Here is a 21,767-nt window from a genome sequence, read left to right on the forward strand (position 1 = left end):
CCTGGTATGACAGATGTTCTCTTCCTCCCCCATCTGACAAGTTCAACCCAAAATTAGTATGGCCTTTATTAAAGATGAGGGTTTTTTGTGCATTAAAAATAAATTAATAGTGTCTGGGGTCATTTGTCTCCATATGTACCGAAGAAAGTGACCGCTCAGTTTGATGAGATCCTCGAAGGCTACTTTGTTTGAAGATTTAACGATTTGTTCGCAGGGGGTTTTATATGCCAGTGACTTAATCCTACCATAATTTTCTTCTCTTACACGGAAGTGGAGGACAGGGTTCTGAGGCTTTTTCCCCGTGCGGGTTTTTTGTACTCCGTCAAGCAATGTTGGATATTTAAATGCTGCCTGCTATTTTTAGAAATGAGCTTTTGAGCAGAATTGTATATTGTTTCTCTTTTCTCCTGTACTTTGATTTTTATGACCAGACTAAATATTTCAGAACACAGTTGCAAATGAAGGCTTGTTTTTCCAGATCCCAACCTGGGCCAGAAGAATCTTCCTGGTCAATAAAAATAATAAGAGTGCTCATAGAGGTGGGGCCCGATGGGGTACAACCCAGGATATGAAGAGAGTTTGGTAATATGCAGACTGAGGGAGGGAAGTTGTAGAACAAGAGGTCAAGGCATGAGCAACACAGAGAAGTATTTGTATACAGGAAGGATGCTGGATGCATGGAACAGTCTCCCAGCAAAGAAGGTGAAACAAAAACACTAAATTATTTTACAAAGGGCCAGCAGAGAAAATCCTTAGTCGTGGGGAGTGATGGTAAAGCTGTATTGCACTGGAGGATGGCCCTTACAGTTTCTACAGTTCTATATTTTTCTGGTTTTTTTTTTCTAAGGATTAAAATCCTGGCTGAGAGAATCTCGTGATATCTTCTCAAGATGTACTCTCTTTCCCAACGTGTTTCTTTTGCCTTTCAGATCATCAATTTCCGGGAGCCAGTGACTTTGGACTTCCTTGATGCTGAACTGGAGGATGAGAACAAGGAAGAGGTGAGTAAGTGTCTTTAGCATAGGTTTAGAGAGAAGAAGAGGGAGAAAGACTGGAAGAGACTGGGGGGGGGGGAGGGTGGTTCAGAGATACAGCCTCAACTCTGTCACCTCTCAAAAATGTCTTTCAAGTCTTCTCCCTTTGCCCCAGGTATAGGATGCATCTCCTCCTTCGCATACCTAATAAACTGTAACTTCTGTCACCCCTCAAAAACACTGCTTTCTTTTCCTTTCCCTACTCAACAGAATGCTTTCACTGCCATAGACGTTCAACCCCAGTTATTTCTCAGTTTCCTCTGTAACCAGCAGCCATTTCTCATATTATTATTTATATAGTTTTTTGTCTTTAGCTTTTGCCTCTTTTAATTGGTAGCTCGAGGTGAAATATATTCAGGTACAGTAGGCATTTCCCTATCCCTAGAGAAGTTACAAACTAAAACCTAGATTTACTAACCTGCTTTAACATGTTAATGCACATTAATATGCATTAAAGCCAGCCCTGTTACTGTAAGTACAGCCTATTTGCTAATAACTCACACACCGACTGCACATACTGTAGCTTAGCTGAGATTATATTTATGCACCTTTCTGGCTTCACGTGCAACTTTCTTTAAATTAGTTCCGCCTTTACTTATATCCCTTGTTTTTTTATCACGTGTTGTATAAGCAATTTAAGTAGCATTTTATTTTTTTATTTTTGTTACATTTGTACCCCGCACTTTCCCACTCATGGCAGGCTCAATGCGGCAGGTGATGGAGGGTTAAGTGACTTGCCCAGAGTCACAAGGAGCTGCCTGTGCCGGGAATCAAACTCAGTTCCTCAGTTCCCCAGGACCAAAGTCCACCACCCTAACCACTAGGCCACTCCTCCACTCCAAACTATGTACTGTTATTTGAATATTTTTACTACTGTAGTTATCTGGTGCCTATGTTCAACTTATTCTTGCTGTATACTGCCTTGTGTGAATATTTTCAAAAAGGCGGTAAATAAATCCTAATAAATAATAATTATGTAGGTTATTAAACCTAGCACTATGTTTCTACCTGAGACGAAAAAGGATGAAGATTATGAGGAGCATCAGCCAGGTTTTGGCCTCTCCAGTTTGAGCTCTTACCTTTGAGGACAGTGATCAACACCCCTTTTTAGATGCATCTTTGTGCGTAAATAGCCGCATTTGCACATTTAGGTTGCAGAGATATGTAGGTGGCAGTTTCAGAAAGCCGGTGTTCACATGTGGAGCTCCACAACACACAGAGATTTCAAAGGGGCTTGGTGAGGGCAGGGTTTGGGAATACATATCTATGGAAAATATTTCCCCAATGGATTTTACACCAGTTCGGAGCCATGTACAGATGTATTCTCAGAGAATGGCAGTATGAATTCTGGTCCTGGTACAATGATGTGAGCATTAACATTGCCAAGGGATAAGGGAGTCATTTTCTTTATCTGCCACTATTTATTTCTGTCTCCAAAATGAAACCAAATTAAAATTGCAGCCTCATTACTTAATTTACAGCCCTTTCACAAATGGCTGCTCTCACTAAACACAGACTCCCTCCACCTGGCTGGTTAAATGCCCCATAACTGGCTATCTGGCAGTATTCAGCCCCACTTTTGTGGCTATATTTGCCACGTGAATATGTAGGATATCTTTGGCCGGTTAGAAGATAACCAGCTAGTCTGAATATCAACAGAGCCGGTTATCTTCTAACCGCCAAAAAATAAACCAGATATTCAATGCCGATCACCAGAAATGGCCTGGCATTGAATATTCAGGTTTAGCAGTCACTGTGGGAGTGAGCCGGACTGACTCTTGCAGTCTGAATATTGTTTTTATTTTTATTTATTTTCAGCACATGATATACCACAAGTGATCCCTGAGGCAACTATGAGGTTTACAATTTCTATTGCAGGTACTTTTCACTGTCCATAATGGGCTCACAATACACTGTACCTGGGGCAACGGAGGGTCACACGGAGCTGCAGAGGGAATTGAACCTGATTCCCCAGGTCTGAACCCACTGCCGACTGTCAGGCAGCAGCAAGAATCAAATCACTTCCCCAGGTCCACAACCCGTTGCACTAACCATTAGGCCCCACTGACGTGTATTTTACCAAATACTACCAGAACCGAGTTTGTCCTAACCTGGTATCTCAATTTCAGTGTCCGCATTCTGTATTAAACTGGGCTCCAGGGGTGTTAATGGAGGTTTTGCTGTGAGGTTACTAAAAAGACTGCAATTATTCTAAAATACAGCAGCCTGGCTGATTTGAGAGTTTTCCTTTCCTTAAGGAACGTCACTGCTCCCGATTTCTTTACATATTAATTTTAAAATTGTGTGTATAGTTTTTAAATTCAGTGGGTGTAACAAGGTATTGTTCTTTGCTGAATGCTGATAAGGCTGTTTGGAATGTTCCATTTTTAATTTTCCAAGTTATAGAGGAATTAAGCTGAAAAAAATATTTTGAGTCCTCTTTTAAATACTTGGCTGTCAAAATCTGGCCTGGATTACCAAATCTTAGTAGAAGCTCTCATTCTTATTTTATTATTATTTAGAAAGCGTTTGAAGACTTAATATGTTTACTGATTTGGATTCATTTGGGGCATGTTTATATTACCTTCTTTGAATTTTGTGTATACTATGTAATTCCACCTGTCTCTTTCTATGCGATAAATCATTTTAGGGATATTACGGAATACTACTACTACTACTACTATAAATTATTTCTATAGCGCTACCAGGAATAGAAGACACTTGTAGTATAACATAGTTAATGAAGGGAGAACCACTGGTACTAATGACTCAGAGTATCAGCAGAGAATGGGCCAGTAGCTCTGTTGGTGCTGGAGGATGCTTTGCACCCCCAGTATCGAGCAAACACCTTCACTGTGTCCAGGGAGTAGTAATTTATATTGTGTTTAGCAGCCTCGATCATTTTGAAAGGTTGGCACCTTGGATAAGATATGTGTCGTGGAAACTCTCATTCCTAGAGAGAGTGACTCAAAATGATGGCACAGGGGACTTCCTCTTATTTCCTTTCCTTTCTGGCTCACAGTGCTTATGAGATGTACTGTGCAACCTTTTTAGCATTCTTCATCATCTTATACTTTCCTTTCTAGATCCGGAGAAGTATGATCGATGGACTTGAGGGACAAAGATGTATCAAGACTCAGGTTAAATCTTTGGATGAGGTAAAATGAATCAGCACATTTATTGCAATCATTCTTACAGGGCCAGGAGTAGGAGGATGAGGCAATGATTACATTCCACGATGTCTGGATATGGTAATTGAAGAACCATGTGCTTCTTTGTATTCTCAGAGGATGGCAGTATAGATTCTGGCTCTGGTACAATGATCTGAAAGTTCGCATTGCCAACTCTAGATGGACCTATCTCAAGAGTTTTCATTGCATGAAGTAATAGCTTTAAAGACTGAGTGCTTGTAACTCATTGTTTCTGGTGAAAGCAGGTTTCATCAGCTGAACATAGAATAATCATATGCACACGAAGGTCAAGGGCATTGCATAGCCACAATCAGACAATAGTAATGCTGTCAACCTTACTTTACTTTGCATGTACTTTGTGGTGGGTATCTATATTCAGCTCTGTAAAAAGAAAAGAAACCAGTTTCTCTAGGACAAAATGCCACCACATAAAAAAATGCATTTGTTAGGAACAAAAATGATCATTATATTCTCGCCAGTCTCTTCTATTTGAGGGTCTTTGCTCATAATCTCTTTCTCCTTAAATTTTCACATTGCAGACAGTAGCACTGAACAGGGTTATAGTTTCCAGGATTCTATTGACTTACCACTATTTCAGATTTTCTTTCTTTTTTTATTTTTCTTTGTTTAACAATTCCCCAGGACCCTGACCTTTAACTAATTTCCAGAAATAAATGTAATAAATAAAAACAAAAAAGTGGTACTTTTTGTAATACATTTCTTGACTACCTTTCAGGAACTAGCACCCCCTTTCTGAGACCTGACAGAAGGGGCATTAGCTCCCAAAAGCTAGTCAAGAAATGCGCTGTCAGTCCAATAGAAAGCTATCAGCTTAAATTTTGAGGGCCATTTGTTTTCATTTACTAATCTTTGTTTGATACACTTAAGAGGGCAACTCCACACATCTTTATCCTTGAATTGCAGAAGAGCCTAGTTGAATTCTGGAAGACTAGCCACTCTAGTCTATGAAAACTCTAGATGCTGTTCTCCAGAGGCCGGCAGTGTCAATTCTGGCCTTAAGGCCTCTTTTACTAAACCACGCTAGCCGTGGCAAATGCAAGGCCGGGAATCACTAGCGCTGTTTAGTAAAAGGACCCTTAGTGCTTTGATGTGGACTGGACTGGGTCACTCTCACTGTGCCAGAAATTTGCATTGTATCTCATCTTTCTGTCTAAATTCATGGTTTATCCCCCTTGCAATTCCAGAGATACATCGACACGGCAATCAGGAATTACACCTGGGCCCCCATAAAAAGCACCAATTACAGGTAAACATCATAATGATGTGTGGAAGCACCAGGCCGATAAAGCAAAGGTTTTCCTCGATCTTGTGCCTATAGTAACTCAAATACAGCCGGTGAGATGCTTACTATGAGAGAATTCTCTGCTGTAATCAGACAACTACCTGTACATGTAAAGCGTTCATTGAATTCGAGACGGTACCCGATACTCTGTAACTTAGGTGACTCTTCTTCAGAGGTTTTTTTTTTGTGATGTTGCTCTTCTCTCTCCCTCCCTCCCTCCATCTAGCTTGGGCCTGGTTTTGCCACCTTACAGCAACTATTACATCCGAGCAAACCTGAGTGACCAGATCCTTCAGGTGCAGTGTAAGTAGCCACTGTCCATTTCCTGTGACTTTTCACACACCGTTTGACCTGAACCCAGCAGCTGGCACTGTGAATGAGCAAAATAAAGTTAGCTTATGTGTTCCTTAATAACTGAGTTATAAAGCAATAAAATGCAAACTGTAATATGTTTTGATCCAGGGCAGGGTTTTCTTATTTCTGCTTTGCTACGCAGCAGTAGCTGGAAGCGGAGGCTGATTCACTGCTTGCAAAATGTCAGCTGTGATGCTACAGCAGCAAAATTCTTTCTAAAGCCTGTAAAAGTTTGCATGCTGTTTCTTTTCTGTTAGATTTTCATTTATTTTAAACATTATTTAATTTCCTTTAGTTTCTTTTAATTGATTCTCTAAACTTGCATGTTGATCTTGTTCTTTGTCTTTCTCTATCCTTTTCTTACCCATTTCTTACTTTCTCTTCCTGGCATAATCACTTTACTTTTCCTGCTTGTCTTTCTTTCTCTATCATCTTGTATTCTTCTGTCAGTCATTTTCTCTTTCTGCAATCTCATTTTCTTATTTTCCTTTATTATTTTTCTGCCTCTGCCTCACTTTGATCTTTTATCATTTATTATCCTTGTCCTCTTCCTTTCTCTTATCTCACACTGTTCTCCCTCCTTTCTTTCTTTTGGACATCTTTATGTACTTCTTTCCTGCCTCTCTGTCTCTCCTCCCCTCTCTTCCTATCTCTTCTTCCCTTTCTCTCTCAGCCTTCCATCTTACCACCCTCCCGTCTCTCTCCCTTCCCCTTTCCTTTCTGTCTTCTCTATTCTTTCTCTTCTGTTTCCTTCTTCTCCCCTCTTTACCCTTCCTCTTCTATTCTCTCTTTCTTCCTGCTGCTCTCTTTTTATTTGTGCATGTTTTCTGCTAATTCAGGGATATGCTTTTGTCTCCAGAGTGCTGATTTTCTTTTTTGTTTTATTTATTGTAGTTTCTGTTCCATTAAAAATAGAAAAGTTATTTCTGAGATAATTTCTGTCTTTCGTTTCTGTTTTCTTTTGCTGAGATCAGTTGATTGTTGCATGCAAGGTTCCAGTATTTGTTTTGCTTCTTTTCCTTTAATGTCACTTTTTGCAAAAGGTTTTCTTTCAGTATGATTATGAAACACAATATTTTTATTCAAACAGTAATTGAATAAAATATTGTTTGTAACCCTCCCCCTCCTTTCCACCCAACCTCCCCTTTTTCTTTTTGGTTTCTTTGTACTTTTTGTTTGTTTTCTATTCGTTTTTTGTTTTCTCGCTTTCTCTCTATGGTGGATTCAAACAGTGCCAAACAAGAAAATAAAGGGCAAGTATGATCAGTATTAGACCACTAAGCCTTCACGTAAAACCCACCCTTGTCCGATACACCTTTCCTGATCTCCTTGCTCCCAACCTTCACCCATCACCCAATCACCAAGCCTGCTTGCCCATTTTGCCAGTTTGCCAAGCCTTCCCTGCCGAGCACCAGCACAATCCCCACCAAACCTCCTCCTGTCTCCTCTCCTTCTGTCCTCCCCTCTTCCTTTTGGAAGCAATACCTTGTTCTTTTCATGGTAGCTGTGCCGCTATTTAGCTCTGTGGGCATTGCTATTCTATCTTTGGAATAAATTACTACATCAAGCTGTCATGGTCATTATTGAATAAGGTTTTGTAGCTGGTTTCAAATACCCCTCTCTCTCTCTCTTCCCTGTACCCCTCTCCCCACCCTGTATTTTCCTGACTCTTGTACTTGTCCCACAAATGTTCCTCACCATATCTGTCCTGTTGTTCCTTCACCCACCCCTGCCTTTCTACTTCAAAACAACTCAACCTGCAAGGAGCCAGGCTGTATAGTGATTAGCAGTTGTGATGTCCGTGAAGGGAACCAGGAGGAGGTATAAACCTTAGGGCAATTGATGTAAAGCCTGGTTGCTTCCAGCCTCATCTGAAAGCATTTTGGAGGCTTATAGTTCTGTTTTATGTCAAAATATAGACAGATTGTACTGTAGAAACCCTAGCCTTAAATCACCGGACCTCAGTAGAGTTCTCACAAAATTCTGGGTTGTAATAATGGTAAATAAACTAATGCAGAAAGGAAGCAAAATAAGGTTTTATCAGTAAAATAGATCAGGACACTGTCATAAAAAGGCTAAATGTGTTTTTTATAGAGAGGATTTATGGAAGGGAATGCTGGTCAGGTGGTGAGGGACAAATTACCTGTGGGTCACAGACTGTAACTCACAGCTAGCATCCATGTCCTAGAAACAGCTGGTGAGGAATGCATGCTGTGTGCTTTGGACCATGAATTCAGTACTCAGATACACAGGCCATAAGGAGCAGACCCTGTGTGGTGCATCCCATAGAGGGAAGTCTAGGCCAGTTTCTTCAGTTTAGCAAAGGGGTGAGCAACCATTAAACACAGAGGGCCACGTGTATGACAGAAGATTAACTAATGCACCATATAATTCACTGCCAACAAAACTCAATGTGATGATTGAACATAAGTTATTACCAGAATGTTCTGTCTTTCCAAACACTGTCAAACAAGTCTTGTCCCATTGTTGTATGCTTGCTTCCACAGACAGCAAAACTCCAGTTAATGACATCTATGCGGAATTTTTTTATGTGTGCAGCTCCCCTGATTTAGCGTGACCATCCTAAATTACAGGGTGCAGTGGGACCTTTATCTTGCCCAATATATATCTTGAAATAAGAGCTGCAATAATCCCACATTAGAGGAAAATCAGGGCATTGGTTAGACAGAGGGTAGCACAGTGATTAAGGGTGGTGAAGCACTCACAGACCGAGATGAAGTGTGAAATAGGAATATTGTCTACTGCATTTGCAGCCTTGCTCTCTTCAGTTTGATTTGTCTGTCCCAAATGACCCTGTGATGGCAATGCTAATGAACAAATGAGTAGTGTTTTGTATTCCTTTTCCTCCTCTCCTTTCATTGGCTTGTCTCCAAACCCTTTTCACCTTAACAGTCCTGTCAGAAAGCAACAATCCAACCAATGGCTGTATTTGTCCCATCGGGGGGGCTGTAGTTGTGTCTTGCAGTGCATTGTGGGAAGAATAAGAGGAGGGGTGGGTTAGTCTTAATTCATAATATGAAATATTTATTCTGCTTTAATTAAAAAACTGATTGTTCTAATGCTAAAAGCTAATACTATATAAAAGAAAGGCCTAAAACAGAGGTTCTCCACTCTGTCCAGAAGAATACAAATAAGTCTGGTTTGCAGAATAACCAAAATAAGCAAATTAACCTGGTGGACCAAACCATGGAAGAATATCTGATGAATATTCACTGCGATCATTCAGGCAATCAAGCTTGTCTGCAGCTCTGAAAGACTGGAATGGAGAACCCCTGGCCTAAAAACACATTTACTGAGAGAATGGGCAGACCATGGGCTTCCCGACCCCAAACATCCAGCACTATCCTGGAGACACTGTAGTCCTTCCTCTTGGCATAAACAGCATAGCTTTTCAGTGTCTGCGTACTGTCTCCTTGTGTCCCTTACTGGACTCAAGTATTTCTCTTTTCTAATAGCTCCGTGCTATAGTCAGCTGCCATTTCATGTCTGATTAAGAACCAAGTCCTGCGTAAAGAAACTCCACTTCCCTTTGCCTTTTGCTCTGACTGATTTCTGCCAGGCCTCCTTCATCAGTCTCAGGGTTGCAAACCACTGTCCTCTGTGCACTAGGTTTGTACCATTCCATTGGCCTGGAGTCCTTTTGATTACATTGTCTATGATAAGCTTAATGCATAAACGCAGGACTACACCTACTAGCAATGCTTTTGGGTGGAGTTTAAAAAGCCGTTGAGAAAGCCAAACCTGAATTGAAGGGGTCCCGCTCCGTTTTATATTGGTTTGGCTTTCCTTTATTTTTTAAGAAGATAATTTACTCAATGTGGAAACTCAAATGAGTGAAACCTTTTTTCCCGAAGGAAATATTTCGCAACTTCGTACAATCTATGGTACTAAGCCACCTGGACTACTGCAACGGAATCTATGCGGGATGTAAAGAACAAATCATAAAGAAACTCCAAACTGCTCAAAACACAGCAGCCAGGCTTATATTTAGAAAAACGAGATTCGAAAGCGCCAACCCCTACGAGAAAAACTGCACTGGCTCCCAATCAAAGAACGTATTGCGTTCAAAATCTGCACCCTGGTTCATAAAATCATCTACAGAGAAGCCCCGGGATACATGACAGACCTCATACACCTACCAACCAGAAACACACTAAGATCAACACGAACATACCTAAACCTCCATCACCAAAGCTGCAAAGGTCTCAAATACAAATCAACCTATGCATCCAGCTTCTCCTATATAAGCACACAACTATGGAACGCAATACCAAACGCCGTGAGAACAACATATGACCACCTGAACTTTGGGAAACTACTAAAAGCTACCTTGTTGAAAAAGGCATATCCCAACGATCCAACTTAAATGCCTTAACCCAGCAGCAATACAAAACCAAAGCTCATACTGGACATAACTTGACTCTTCCTCCTTACGATTCCCCAATGTGTCTCTCACATATGATCCTTACTTTACCACAACCTCACTTTGTATTTGTTCAAACCGGTATTGGCGATCGCCTCTACGGTACTATGTAAGCCACATTGAGCCTGCAAATAGGTGGGAAAATGTGGGATACAAATGTAACAAATAAAATAAAAAATACAATTTCAATGCTTGTGAAAATCATCAGGTGTAGGCCACTGAAGAGTCTGGGATTATTTTGTGTATATTGTTAATTCTTGTGCCTTCCCCATCCCAATAGAATGTTCCACACACTCATGCAGTTAGGGAGAGAAGAAGTGAAGGCCACACAAAGATGAGAAAATATTCTTTTTATTATTTACCAAGCTAGAAAATAGACTACAGTTCTTTTCTCATGGGAGAGTTACAACAAAACTGCACATGGGTGCTATCTCTGAGTACTTCTTCAATTTGGTCTTGCTAGCTGTCACTTTTTATATTCTTCCAGCATTATACAGCTCAAAGAGTTCGTTAGCATTAGTTTCGACCACAATGTTGCTAAACATTAGTTTCGACCACTGTTCAAGATTATTAGAAAGGTCTAAGGCAACATCATACCAATTAGCATGTTCCACTTGCTACATCAGGTTCCATTTCGCCAGCAGCAACCACTTTTCTATGTTTCCAGGCATGTAAACTGCAAAAAGCCCCTAACCACATTCTTTAGTAAACACCTTCCATGGAAAATTGCTTCATGTCCTCTTTCTGCAAGCCTGTCACAAGAGCTCATGAGCCTCTGGGTCACACAGAGGGTATGATTTTTAGGTCTGGCTGACAGCTTCAGGCCTCTTGACCTGTTTTTGGAAAGGCCTAGATAGGTCCATTATTTACAATATAGTGTCTGCAGGTGTGCCTTATATTCAACCTATCAGGAATCATGTCTAAGTCCAGAAGTGGAGTTCAGTATTTAATCTCCATACTGCATATAGATGTAGATATATTGTAAGGGGCTAACCGATGCCACCCTGCTTTACTTCCCTACATTTCTGAACTTCTGATTCCCAAATTCCTTTAAATCAGTGCTGGAAAATTCTGGTCCTCCAGGACTGCAAATCAGTCTGGTTTTCAGGCTATCAACAATAACTTTGCATGACATCTCTTTGTATGCATGTGCAACCCACATTACATGTAAATATATTTCATGCATATTTATTGGGGTAGCCTGAAAACCAGACTAGTTTATAGCCATCGAGTACAGGAATTAGCCACCACTGTTGTAAATCCATTAAGGCAATAAGACAAAACCAGAACTGGTTTAGTCTGTCCCTTGTGGCATGCAGCTTTTAGGTCACTCTACTACCGAGATCTGCAAATTGTAGGATTTTTAGTTTTGGCTACCTGTCTACTGGGAACTAGATTGAAATGACCAACTTATTCACTTTGTTCTCAAATGTGCCAGATTATCACTGAGCCTGACAACTCAAGGGTAACAACACCCCATAATGCATTGTACTTTTCTTTTATTCTTGGGTTAGCCTTTGGTTGGACTGTATTCATCAAGGACCCCAGTTTGGCCATGTTGATGCCTGAAAAATAATTTTTTATCTGCCAAAAATTGTTTTGGTAAAATCTATTTACATACAAGCATAGCATGTGTTTTGTTTTCTTTCTTTAATGTAATAAGAGAGAGATTCCTGTATAATCTACATGCGCATATATATATATATTTAAAAGCTGTATGCATATATATATATATACATATATATATATGTGTATTTGTGTGTGTGTATATGTCAATATACTATCTATATTAATACATATACAATAGATCAAACATTTCATTTCAGAACATGAAAAATGACAGACAAATCTAATCACGTTGGCAATTTATTGGTGACTGTGATCCTTCTTTGGAGGTACTCGTCACAAACAGAAATCCTTTCTTTTCTCTCTTGTTAAACTAAATGAATTGATTGGACATTTTTTGGTTGGTTCTCTCTCTTGGTCTCCGAAGCTTGCTTACTCCATGTTAATACCGTGCCATATAACCATACCTTTCTGTTGCAGATTTTGAATCCCTGTTGTCCAACAACTTTGAGTCCGAGGGACATGTGTTCATAGCCCCCAGGTAGCTTTGTGTGTGAGCTTGCTGAGGTGTTTGTGGATAAGCTTCCTATCAACTATAACTTTCGTATCCCTTGTTCTCCTTCACACTACCAACACTACTTACTCACTTTCATGTCTACTAACTGAATCTGCTCACTTGTTACCTTACTCATTAAATATTTATCTACCATCCACCCACCTTGTTGTTCTTCTTCTGTACCTATAATTGTTTGACCTTTCTATCTATTCACTTTTATTTTACTAGCCCTCCACAAACTTTCTCTTTCATTCATATCTTGTGTTCACTTTCTCAGCACCTACTTAACCATTCATGCAAGCAGAAACCTATTTTCCTTCTATCCTACCTACTAACTCGCTACCTCATCAGTTACACACTTTTCTGTACTCTCCCATTCCTTACTGTTTCCACTCTGTTATCCAGCATACCTAGAACACTTTCTCTTCTTTCTGTTTGCCTCATTATCTTTCTCCATATTCCATCCAATACCAATCATCCTGCTGTCTATTGAGTAGAGAGGCCTGAAAAAACGCCGCCTATATTCCAAGGCATTCCCATTCCACAGGTTTTGTTGGATCTCAATCGCAGGTTTCTGATATTGGGGGAAGATGGCAGTGCTTCCTATCTATTAAAAAAAAAACCTCCAGATTAACGCTATAGGTCCCGATTCTCAGCCCGCGATGGTCAGCAGATTACACAGCTGGGCTATGTCGGGGCTCATCCAGTGGCCCAGAAGTGAACTGGGCACCGACTGATATTTAGACTGGTGCTCGGTTAGCTCAGCAGGCAAAGTTAGGAGAGTCGTTTTGCTGTACTAAATTAATGCACCTACTTAACTAGTTAGTGAACTAAATATCATTGTTAACCAATTAAGTGCCAGCTCTGCCTCTGGCCAGATAGTGCTGTGGTGGTGATGTAAATATTCAGCAGCACCAGTCACTTAAGTGCCATCGATATTGGCGAATGGCCGTTGACCATCTCAACAGGTCTGAACCGGGTTAAACTCTTTTGATTATCGGGCACATAATTTGCAGTCGTAGTTATACAGTACATCTTTTCAGCTCCTCTCTACTATTAATGTATTCCATCCATTCCCTTACCCAGCAGCCAGTATCCCATTCACTACTCATCAACTAGCTCAAGCTCCATCTATCTGGTGCCCCAATCACACAACCATCCTCTAGTCTACTAACTATACCCTGGTTCTCCTTCCCTTCCACTCGGCAATTAACAACCTTATTCCTGTCTGCTAACCCACTCACAAACCATCCCCCTGTCCACTCCGATACCCACCATCATTTCTCCATCAACTACCAGTCAACTCCTCTTTCTATTTAGATATTCACCAGAGATCAGTTCTACCTCATCTCCATGCACTCACTTCTTTATGCACTGACTCATTCTCATTAAAGATCACCTGCAAAATGTTGTTCTCTTCTTAATTCTTGTTACTGATGTCATATCTGCAGGTTACTAACTGAAGGGATGCCGATTTAATGTGTTTTATTGCTTTGAATTGTTCTAACTAGCCATTTCTACTACCCTGTAGTCTGAAACACTTTGTCAGTTGCTGTTCACAATGATGTTAGTGTTTGTAAAGACTCGGAGGGGGGGCCCTTTTACAAGCGGCAGTAAGTCCAATGTGGGCTTACCACAGCTAATCTGGAGCTACCACCAGCCCAACATAGGCACTGGTGGTAGTTCTAGCCCCAGCAAACATATGTTTTAACATGGCGCTAACCTGGCGGTAATTGGGCAGTTCTATGTGCTACCTTCCTACTGCCGGGATAGTACGAGAGCCTTTACCACCTCCTCAATGGGTGGTGGTAAGTGTTCCCCCTCACATGGCCATGGCTATTTTCAGCTTTTTTTAATTGCTGTGGTAAAAAGGCCCTCAGCGTGTGGCAAAAACGGCCCTCACTGCAAGGGGGAAGGGGAAGTGCTTTATGACACAGCGGAGAAAGGAAAAAGAGGCTTTATGAAGCCAATGGCAATTTATCAACAAATGTAATGATTAATCTAAAGAAAACTTTTCAGTAACTTCTGCAGATATCGTTAAATTCACTGTCCTGTTGCCATTTTCCAAAGCTTTCCATTTTACTGATCCCTTTATAAAATCTCTCTCTCCCTTTGGTTACCAACTGGCTTGAAGATAAATAGGCAGAGGTAAGGCAGCCCACGTTTTACTCTAATAAAGGGACTGTAGATACCAGAGTACATTGCACAACTTCAAAGAAATACTAAGAATCTCAGCTGTTTACAATGAGTCCTTTGGACTTCTAGGACCAGAATGCATTGAGAGCAACAGTGGTCAGGGGGGGGGGGGGTGGAGGGAGGAACAGATTTGATCCCAATGTGCTTTGGAGCTGGAGCCAGCTGGTAACTCGACTCAAGACTCAAGTTTTATTCTGTCATGTGTCTGTGTTGTTTGCTTATTCATAACTCCATGAGCCATTTACATTTACTCCAGACACAAGTATAACAGGCACTGCATGGCTTCTTATTCATGCTCAGTATTTATACATATAGAATAGATACTTTATATACTGTATGTTAAAATATGTGTATATTGATAGTACTTTACACAAAGGGGCTCATTTTCAAAGCACTTAGTAAATTATAGTAAATTACAGGGACAGTTTATTCAAATTTACTATACCGCTTGATTAAAATAGACTACAGCGGTAATAAATAAATGAAATAAAAAGAAAAGAATTCCTTTAATAAATAGAAAAAGACCTAAGACATCCATACAAGTTGCTTCAGTCCTCAGAAACTGTGAAGCCAAATGCTCCTTAAAATAAAAGGTTTTTAAAAGTGATTTAAATTTCTTTAATGAACATTCTGCCCTAATAGTACTCAGCAAATCATTCCACAAGGTGGGCACCAACCAAAACAATGCACTTTCCTGGGTTGGAGGAGGGAGATCTCCTAAAAAGGAGAGCATCACCCTAGTGAAGATGGCACTAATCCTGAAGCCAGGACCAGCCCACCAGGGGATGCAGTATCCTCTCGCACCGAGGACGTGTCTCCAGGAGGGAAGGGTTAGGACTGCTGCTGTAGTCGGTGTAGATAGCTGGGTGGCTGGTGGACGTGAGGATCGCCTGGTGACTTGCCTGCCTGGTGTGAAGGTGGCGGACCTCACGCATCACCTAGATAGGATTTTAGATAGTGCTGGGGAGGAGCTGGCTGTCTTGGTACATGAGGGTGACGTAAATTTGAATACATGTTAACTGCAGTGTTTTCAAAGTCTGGACACTAGTCCTCTGAGGCCTTTATCACATGCAAATTTGATGATACCTGTATACACTGTGATGTCAGCATGATGATCCTGTTTGCATTTTGATTGATATACTGAGGACCTTTTGGAGGGGGGGGTCTCACTTTCCCCCGTTTACTAAGCTGCACTAATGCCGACACAGCCCATTCACTTTAGTAAACAGAGGGGTTTATTTCTGACATAAACTATGTCCTAGGTGATCAGGCAGTTTCTTTTATATAGCAAGTTCCCTTATTTCTTAGTATGATTATTTGAAGGCAAGGAGGTAAGACTTTCTCTTCTATCATGCTGGGCTCACAGCATGTTCCGCAGCCTTTAAAATGACCCAGCAATTGCAGGTGGTTTCACATTTCAGGTTTCCATTTATTTTGATATGCTGCAAATCAGAAAAAGTAAACGGTTTACAACCATACTAATAACATTGTAATACATGTACAATAGCTATGGGATAGCTGCAAGGTAAAGACTGGACATACAAGTGGATAGGAAGGAGAGCATATGCAAGAAGGACAATCGGTAGACGAAAACAGGAATGACCAGTATCTCCTGTTCCCCCACCTGGTCCAGGAGCCTCGACACACCCCAGGCCGCAGTTAATTACATTCTAGTCCATTGTTAGGGGAGAGCTAGGCCAAATTAATATTCAGTCTAGATTTGAATTGCAAGAAGCAGTCTCTAGTTGTAAGTCCAGAGAAAGGCTATTGCATAGTACAGAGACAATGACACGAAAGGCAGCAGGCCCAGTGCTAACCAACTAGATCTTTAGTGGGAAGGGACTACAAGGCAGTTTTGTTGGTAAGAATGTCTTCTGATTTACCTTCTGTTACCTTCCTTTTATGTATGTTAACATGTTTTCCTTACTAGCAGCAGAATGCAGATGTTAGCTCATACAGTAACTTTTGCTATGGACCCAAATCCACCTGTAAATGCAGACACTGTGCAGTTATCCCCATTGTTCCCTATTTCCAGCCTACACACATTGACACTCATCAGCGTACATTACTCTCACCAATATGCACTGAGCACCACACTTCACCAGCCAGCCACACGCACTGACCCTCATATACACAACAAGTCCAAGAGGGAAACAAACCTGACCTGATCTTTTTCATCCTCCTCCACCCCCTAAATCCCTCTTCCTGCAAATACCAGAGAATATTGCAAAGACCTCGAGCCATCGGACAACAACACAGAGTTCCGTGAAAACTTTATCGCTCTCATGGAAAAGGTGACCCCGGATTCCAAGCAGTGTAAGTACAGTGGGGGGAGGGGTCTGGGAACTGTTTTGCAAAGAGAGAACTTTTTTCTCACGTAGACAGGGAGGGCTTCAGGGTGCCAGTTTCAGGAACAGATATACAAGATAGTTTCTTTGGACTGAGACCTTGAATTTCAGCTTAATGAGGAAGGAGAGAAGGGCAGGTGATGTCATCAAACTGGCCTGTGTACTAGGTGGGGAAATTTATAACAGGGCACCTGCGGAGGGCAGCTAGGTGCCTGTGTATCTTATCTTTATAAAAAATAAAGAAATCACACCTTCTTTGTTGGTGTGGATCCTTACACCTGCCCTCAAGCTCCAACTATATTATTCACCTATGCAGATTGATTGATGTTTGATAATCTGTTGGGCTAATTCTGTGACTGGGTATCTCCATTTAAGTACCCCGAGGCCGTGTGGTAGGAGCCTATTGTATAAAGGAATGCTAGCGTAACCTGGTATCGGCTGCCTAAAATGTAGGCACTCGCCTGTATGCCAGCCATAGACCTGGTGTAAGTCCTGGTCCCTAAATGCAACAGGGACATGCGTAACATACAGTATTCTGGAAGTCATGTGTGTAAGGGGGGCCCTGCCTGTGTTCCGCTCCCGCATTCGACGTAGGTTAATCGGGTGTTTTCAGAATAACGCTTACACATCCTGCTAGAACTTACACAGGTATTTGCGCACATTTTGGACTAGGTTCTGTATATGGCGTCTGAAAAATCCATGCAGAACCCCCCCCCTCCCCACCTAGCCATATGCTGTAAAGTATGCCTAAATTTTATTGACTAGGCTTAAAGTTCTGCGCGGTATATAGAAATGCTGAGTGACTCTCCACATGACCAAATTTGGTCGCATCCATTTAGGCCACGTTTTGCTTGGTGTAAATCCCGACCCCTAAATTAGGCACAGATTGGGTGTTTATCTATAGATTGTAGAAATGCCCTGCCCCGCCCATGGCCACACCCCCTTTTCAACTGTGCAACTTAGAATTTAGGCGCACCACGCTACAGAATACGCTTAGCAAGTTGTGCGTGTAAATCTTAATGCCAGTTAGTGCTTCTAATGGCTTGTTAACATCCAATTGACAGCGCTGATTAGCTAATTAATTAAGTTATGCACATTGATCTAGAATACGCTTTGATTTCTACTAAAAGCTCTGGTCCAGATGCTATTGGATACATTCTTTTACTTTTGACACTGGACCTTATTTTTCTTTTAAACACAACAGGGTATTGCAGTACATGCTTTGGATCTATGAACGTATTATGGAAACCTATGTGATGAAGGTTTTTCCGAAACTTGGCTAGGTTGGGTCTTGTTTCCATTTGAATTGACTGTTGCTGTGTTTCTCTTTCCTTGGATCGCTGCTGCTGCTTGGTTGTCTGTTCTGTTTCTGCAGTAGACTATCTCCCATTTGTTTCTGATTTTATAAGAGGCTACATATGTGCAGAAATTACTTTATTAAATTACCTCCAAAATAGGAAAAGAAAAACCCTGTAGAATATGTTTGACCTTAATTTGGCCTCCGTATTTACCGCTTCTGCCAGAAAAGTACTTTAGGATGCTAGGCATCAACCCATCGGGAAGCCTGGAGAATAAACAGTTAAGTTTTCTCTTATTTCTGTTTTTTTGGTCTGCCTCTAACACCAGTAGGGAGATAATGCTCAGAAACCCCTATGATATAAACGCATATGGAAGATGCTCATAAGGCTCATGTGGTCCAAAGCAGGTGCCAACTCCATGAGTTCTTTTTTTCTTATTTGCCTGCCCCTGAAATACTTAAATTATGGACATGTAAATCGCTATGCAACCCAATTTTATCTGTCTGTAGTGGGGTGGCCTTCTAAGGGTGGTGCTCCAAATTATATGGAAAATGGCAGCCAGTTTCGCATATAACATATATGAACAAAGATGGCAGAAGACAATTTGACAGATGTTAGATGTGGATCAGTCAAACGATAAAGCTCCATCACAAAAAGAGGAGTAAAACAGAATTTCTTATTTTTTTCTATTTGTCATTTTCCTAGGTGACAACTTCCTCCTCCACAACCTGATCCTGGATACAGGAATCACTCGGCAACTAGCAGACAGGGTCTGGAAGGACAAAGATCTGCTCACGTAATCCATCTACTTTCCCACCTTGTAAATTAGAAAGTTCTTCCTAACATTTTTTCTAAACAGCTGATGTCATTGAAGCCCATCTCAACCAACTTGGTTCTCAGTAGGGCAGGAGAGCTTTGTTTATATTTCAACACTTTATCGACGACATTCAATACAGAAATCTCATCCTACATTCCAATATCCAGAAATACAATCCAAAGCAGATAAACAAATAAACCAGAGAGCTTTGTTTATAAATTTTCCAGGGTCTATTACAGGGTGAGCTCTGCTCCTGTTTACTTGAAAGGTGTGAATATACAAAGAAATCTTTTCCAGAGATGGGAGTGGTAGAACTAGAGAACATGAATGAGGTTGTAAGATGCCACATTGAGCCTGCAAATAGGTAGGAAAATGTGGGGTACAAATGTAACAAATAAATAAATAAAAGTAATATCAGGAAATACTTTTTCATGGTGAGGGTGGTGGATGCCTGGAATAGCCTCTCAGAGCAGGTGGTGGAGTCCAAAAGAGTAATTGAATTAAAAAATGGTAGGATAAACACAGAAGATGAAATCAAAACAAAACTTAAATGACCTCATGGCTGTTGATGTGTTATGATGAGTAGGAGTTGCTACTTAGGCTTCAGCGCCCAAAGGTGGGAATTAAGGCCAATATGGGGCAGACCTCAACAGTTGGGTCCTGAAAATGGCAAAGCATGTCAAGATCAAGTATTTATATCTGTGCTACGAATGTGGATGTGATTTATCTCTATGAGGAAGACATCATAAGGTTGAAATTAGAGAGTAAAATGTTGTTAATTAGCAATTGGTTTAATCGTTGTCATAATGAATGTACAGAGAAGGGTGACGAAAATGATAAAGGGGTGGGATGACTTCCCTATGAGGAAAGACTAAAGTGGCTAGGGCTCTTCAGCTTGGAGAAAAGACAGCAGAGGGGGGAGATATGATAGAGATCTATAAAATAATGAGTGGAATGGAAGGGGTAGACGTGAATCGCCTGTTTACTCTTTCCAAAAATACTAGGACTAGGGGGCATGCGATGAAGCTACAAAGTAGTAAATTTAAAACGAATCGGAGAAAATGTTTCTTCACTCAACGTGAAATTAAACTCTGGAATTTGTTGCCAGAGAATGTAGTAAAGGTGGTTAGCTTAGAGGGGTTTAAAAAGAGTTGGATGGCTTCCTAAAGGAAAAGTCCATAGACCATTATTAAAATGAACTTGGGGAATATCCACTGCTTATTTCTAGAATAAGCAGCATAAAATGTATTGTACTGTTTTGGGATCTTGCCAGGTACTTGTGACCTGGATTGGCCACTGTTGGAAACAGGATACTGGGCTTGATGGACCTTCGATCTGTCCCAGTATGGCAATACCTATATACTTAAAATGTGATTATGCTACACTCTTCAGACTTTTGGCATGGTGTTGAGATATTGTAGCATCATATGGAACTCCCATATGTGATAGGATTGGGAACAGATTGCCAAGTGCCCTAGTTGCGATTCCAGTGTTTAGTCATGAAGGAGTATAACCTGCACAACGTGGCGGATGCAGCTCTGGCTGCTTTGTTGGGCAGACTGTATGGATGATACAGGCCATCATTTGCTGTGTTACTGTGTAAAGGGAACTCACATTGCTGGAATCCCACCTGGCACTGCTGACAGCTGGCTCTTAACAGGGCAGTACTAGGAGGTAGTTTGCCCCAGTGCATGTTAGTAGTAACAGGGGACAATGAGCATGTTAATAATGTCAGGATCTCGCCTGCTGTGAGGTTTATCAATCACTAGTTCTTGTTCTTATGGATGTGGAAATGAGACAAAACCACAGAGAGATTGGAGGTAGGGGATAAGCAAGGCCGCACGAAGACAAAGGGGGTGAAAGGATGCAGAGATCTGAAGAAAAAGTGAAATCACAGAGAAATTGGAAGGTTGGGAGGATGAAGAGATGAATCACTTTTAAGGTTCTGGTGAATTCTGGTATAGTTGTGGGAATCATGATTCTGTCTTCTTTGTAGGTATGGACTTCTAGCTGTGTTCTCAGCTACTGATGGTGGCATCACTAGAGTTTTCCCAAATAAGTAAGTGTCAGTTTCTGCATTTTTTCAGGTCAGTCTGCAAATGGCCCTCAGTGCCTGGCCTTCAGAACATTTACTAAGGAACCAACAGGCCACAGGCATTCACTGAACAAAATGGCAGCCTGGGCTGAAGAGCTCTCAGAATGATTCAAAAAGACAGCATGCTGCATCTGTGGACTTGAAGGCACTTGCTTCCTTTTAGCTTTTCAGAGCAGTACATTTCTGCAGTAGTGCTTAGGCCTGGCAGCCATCTGTCCAGCCCTGACTCTACCGACCTGCAAAAACAGCTGTTTCTGCTGCTGGGGTTGCTAGAGTCGGGGCTGGATGATTGGCTGCCAGCTCTAGCAGTAGTGTTGCTTCTTTCTACCTGCAGAAAGGATTTCAGGCTGGGAGAGGGAGTTGATTTTAATGGAGATTTGGCCCAGGAGGCCTGCCGCAGGAATACTGGCAACTCATCAATGCCAGCCCCCTGACAGTCCAGCGAGGCTCTAGTTTTCAGTGACCCTAAACTCAGCTAGCGTCTGCCGTGACTCAGGAGCCTGCCTGCAGAAACCACAGAGAACCCTGTTCTGAGTCCCATAGAAGCATTCATAACCAGGCTCTC

At 41.3% G+C, this 21,767-nt stretch overlaps 1 protein-coding gene across 1 annotated transcript in view; it reads left to right on the plus strand.

Annotated features, from left to right (window-relative positions):
- The window catches only part of CACNA2D2 (calcium voltage-gated channel auxiliary subunit alpha2delta 2), a 1,426,314-nt gene that overhangs the window by 1,290,218 nt on the left and 114,329 nt on the right, over window positions 1-21,767 (plus strand). Inside the window, exons 18-26 of the mRNA XM_030206789.1 lie at window positions 930-1,001; window positions 4,121-4,192; window positions 5,431-5,492; window positions 5,755-5,831; window positions 7,115-7,135; window positions 12,373-12,433; window positions 16,863-16,960; window positions 18,996-19,086; window positions 21,104-21,166. Of these exons, the coding sequence (XP_030062649.1) occupies window positions 930-1,001; window positions 4,121-4,192; window positions 5,431-5,492; window positions 5,755-5,831; window positions 7,115-7,135; window positions 12,373-12,433; window positions 16,863-16,960; window positions 18,996-19,086; window positions 21,104-21,166 (617 nt within the window). The remainder of the gene's footprint in view (window positions 1-929; window positions 1,002-4,120; window positions 4,193-5,430; window positions 5,493-5,754; window positions 5,832-7,114; window positions 7,136-12,372; window positions 12,434-16,862; window positions 16,961-18,995; window positions 19,087-21,103; window positions 21,167-21,767) is intronic.

The sequence above is a fragment of the Microcaecilia unicolor genome, chromosome 6 (genome assembly GCF_901765095.1).
Source record: "Microcaecilia unicolor chromosome 6, aMicUni1.1, whole genome shotgun sequence".
NCBI classification, from domain to species: Eukaryota; Metazoa; Chordata; class Amphibia; order Gymnophiona; family Siphonopidae; genus Microcaecilia; species Microcaecilia unicolor.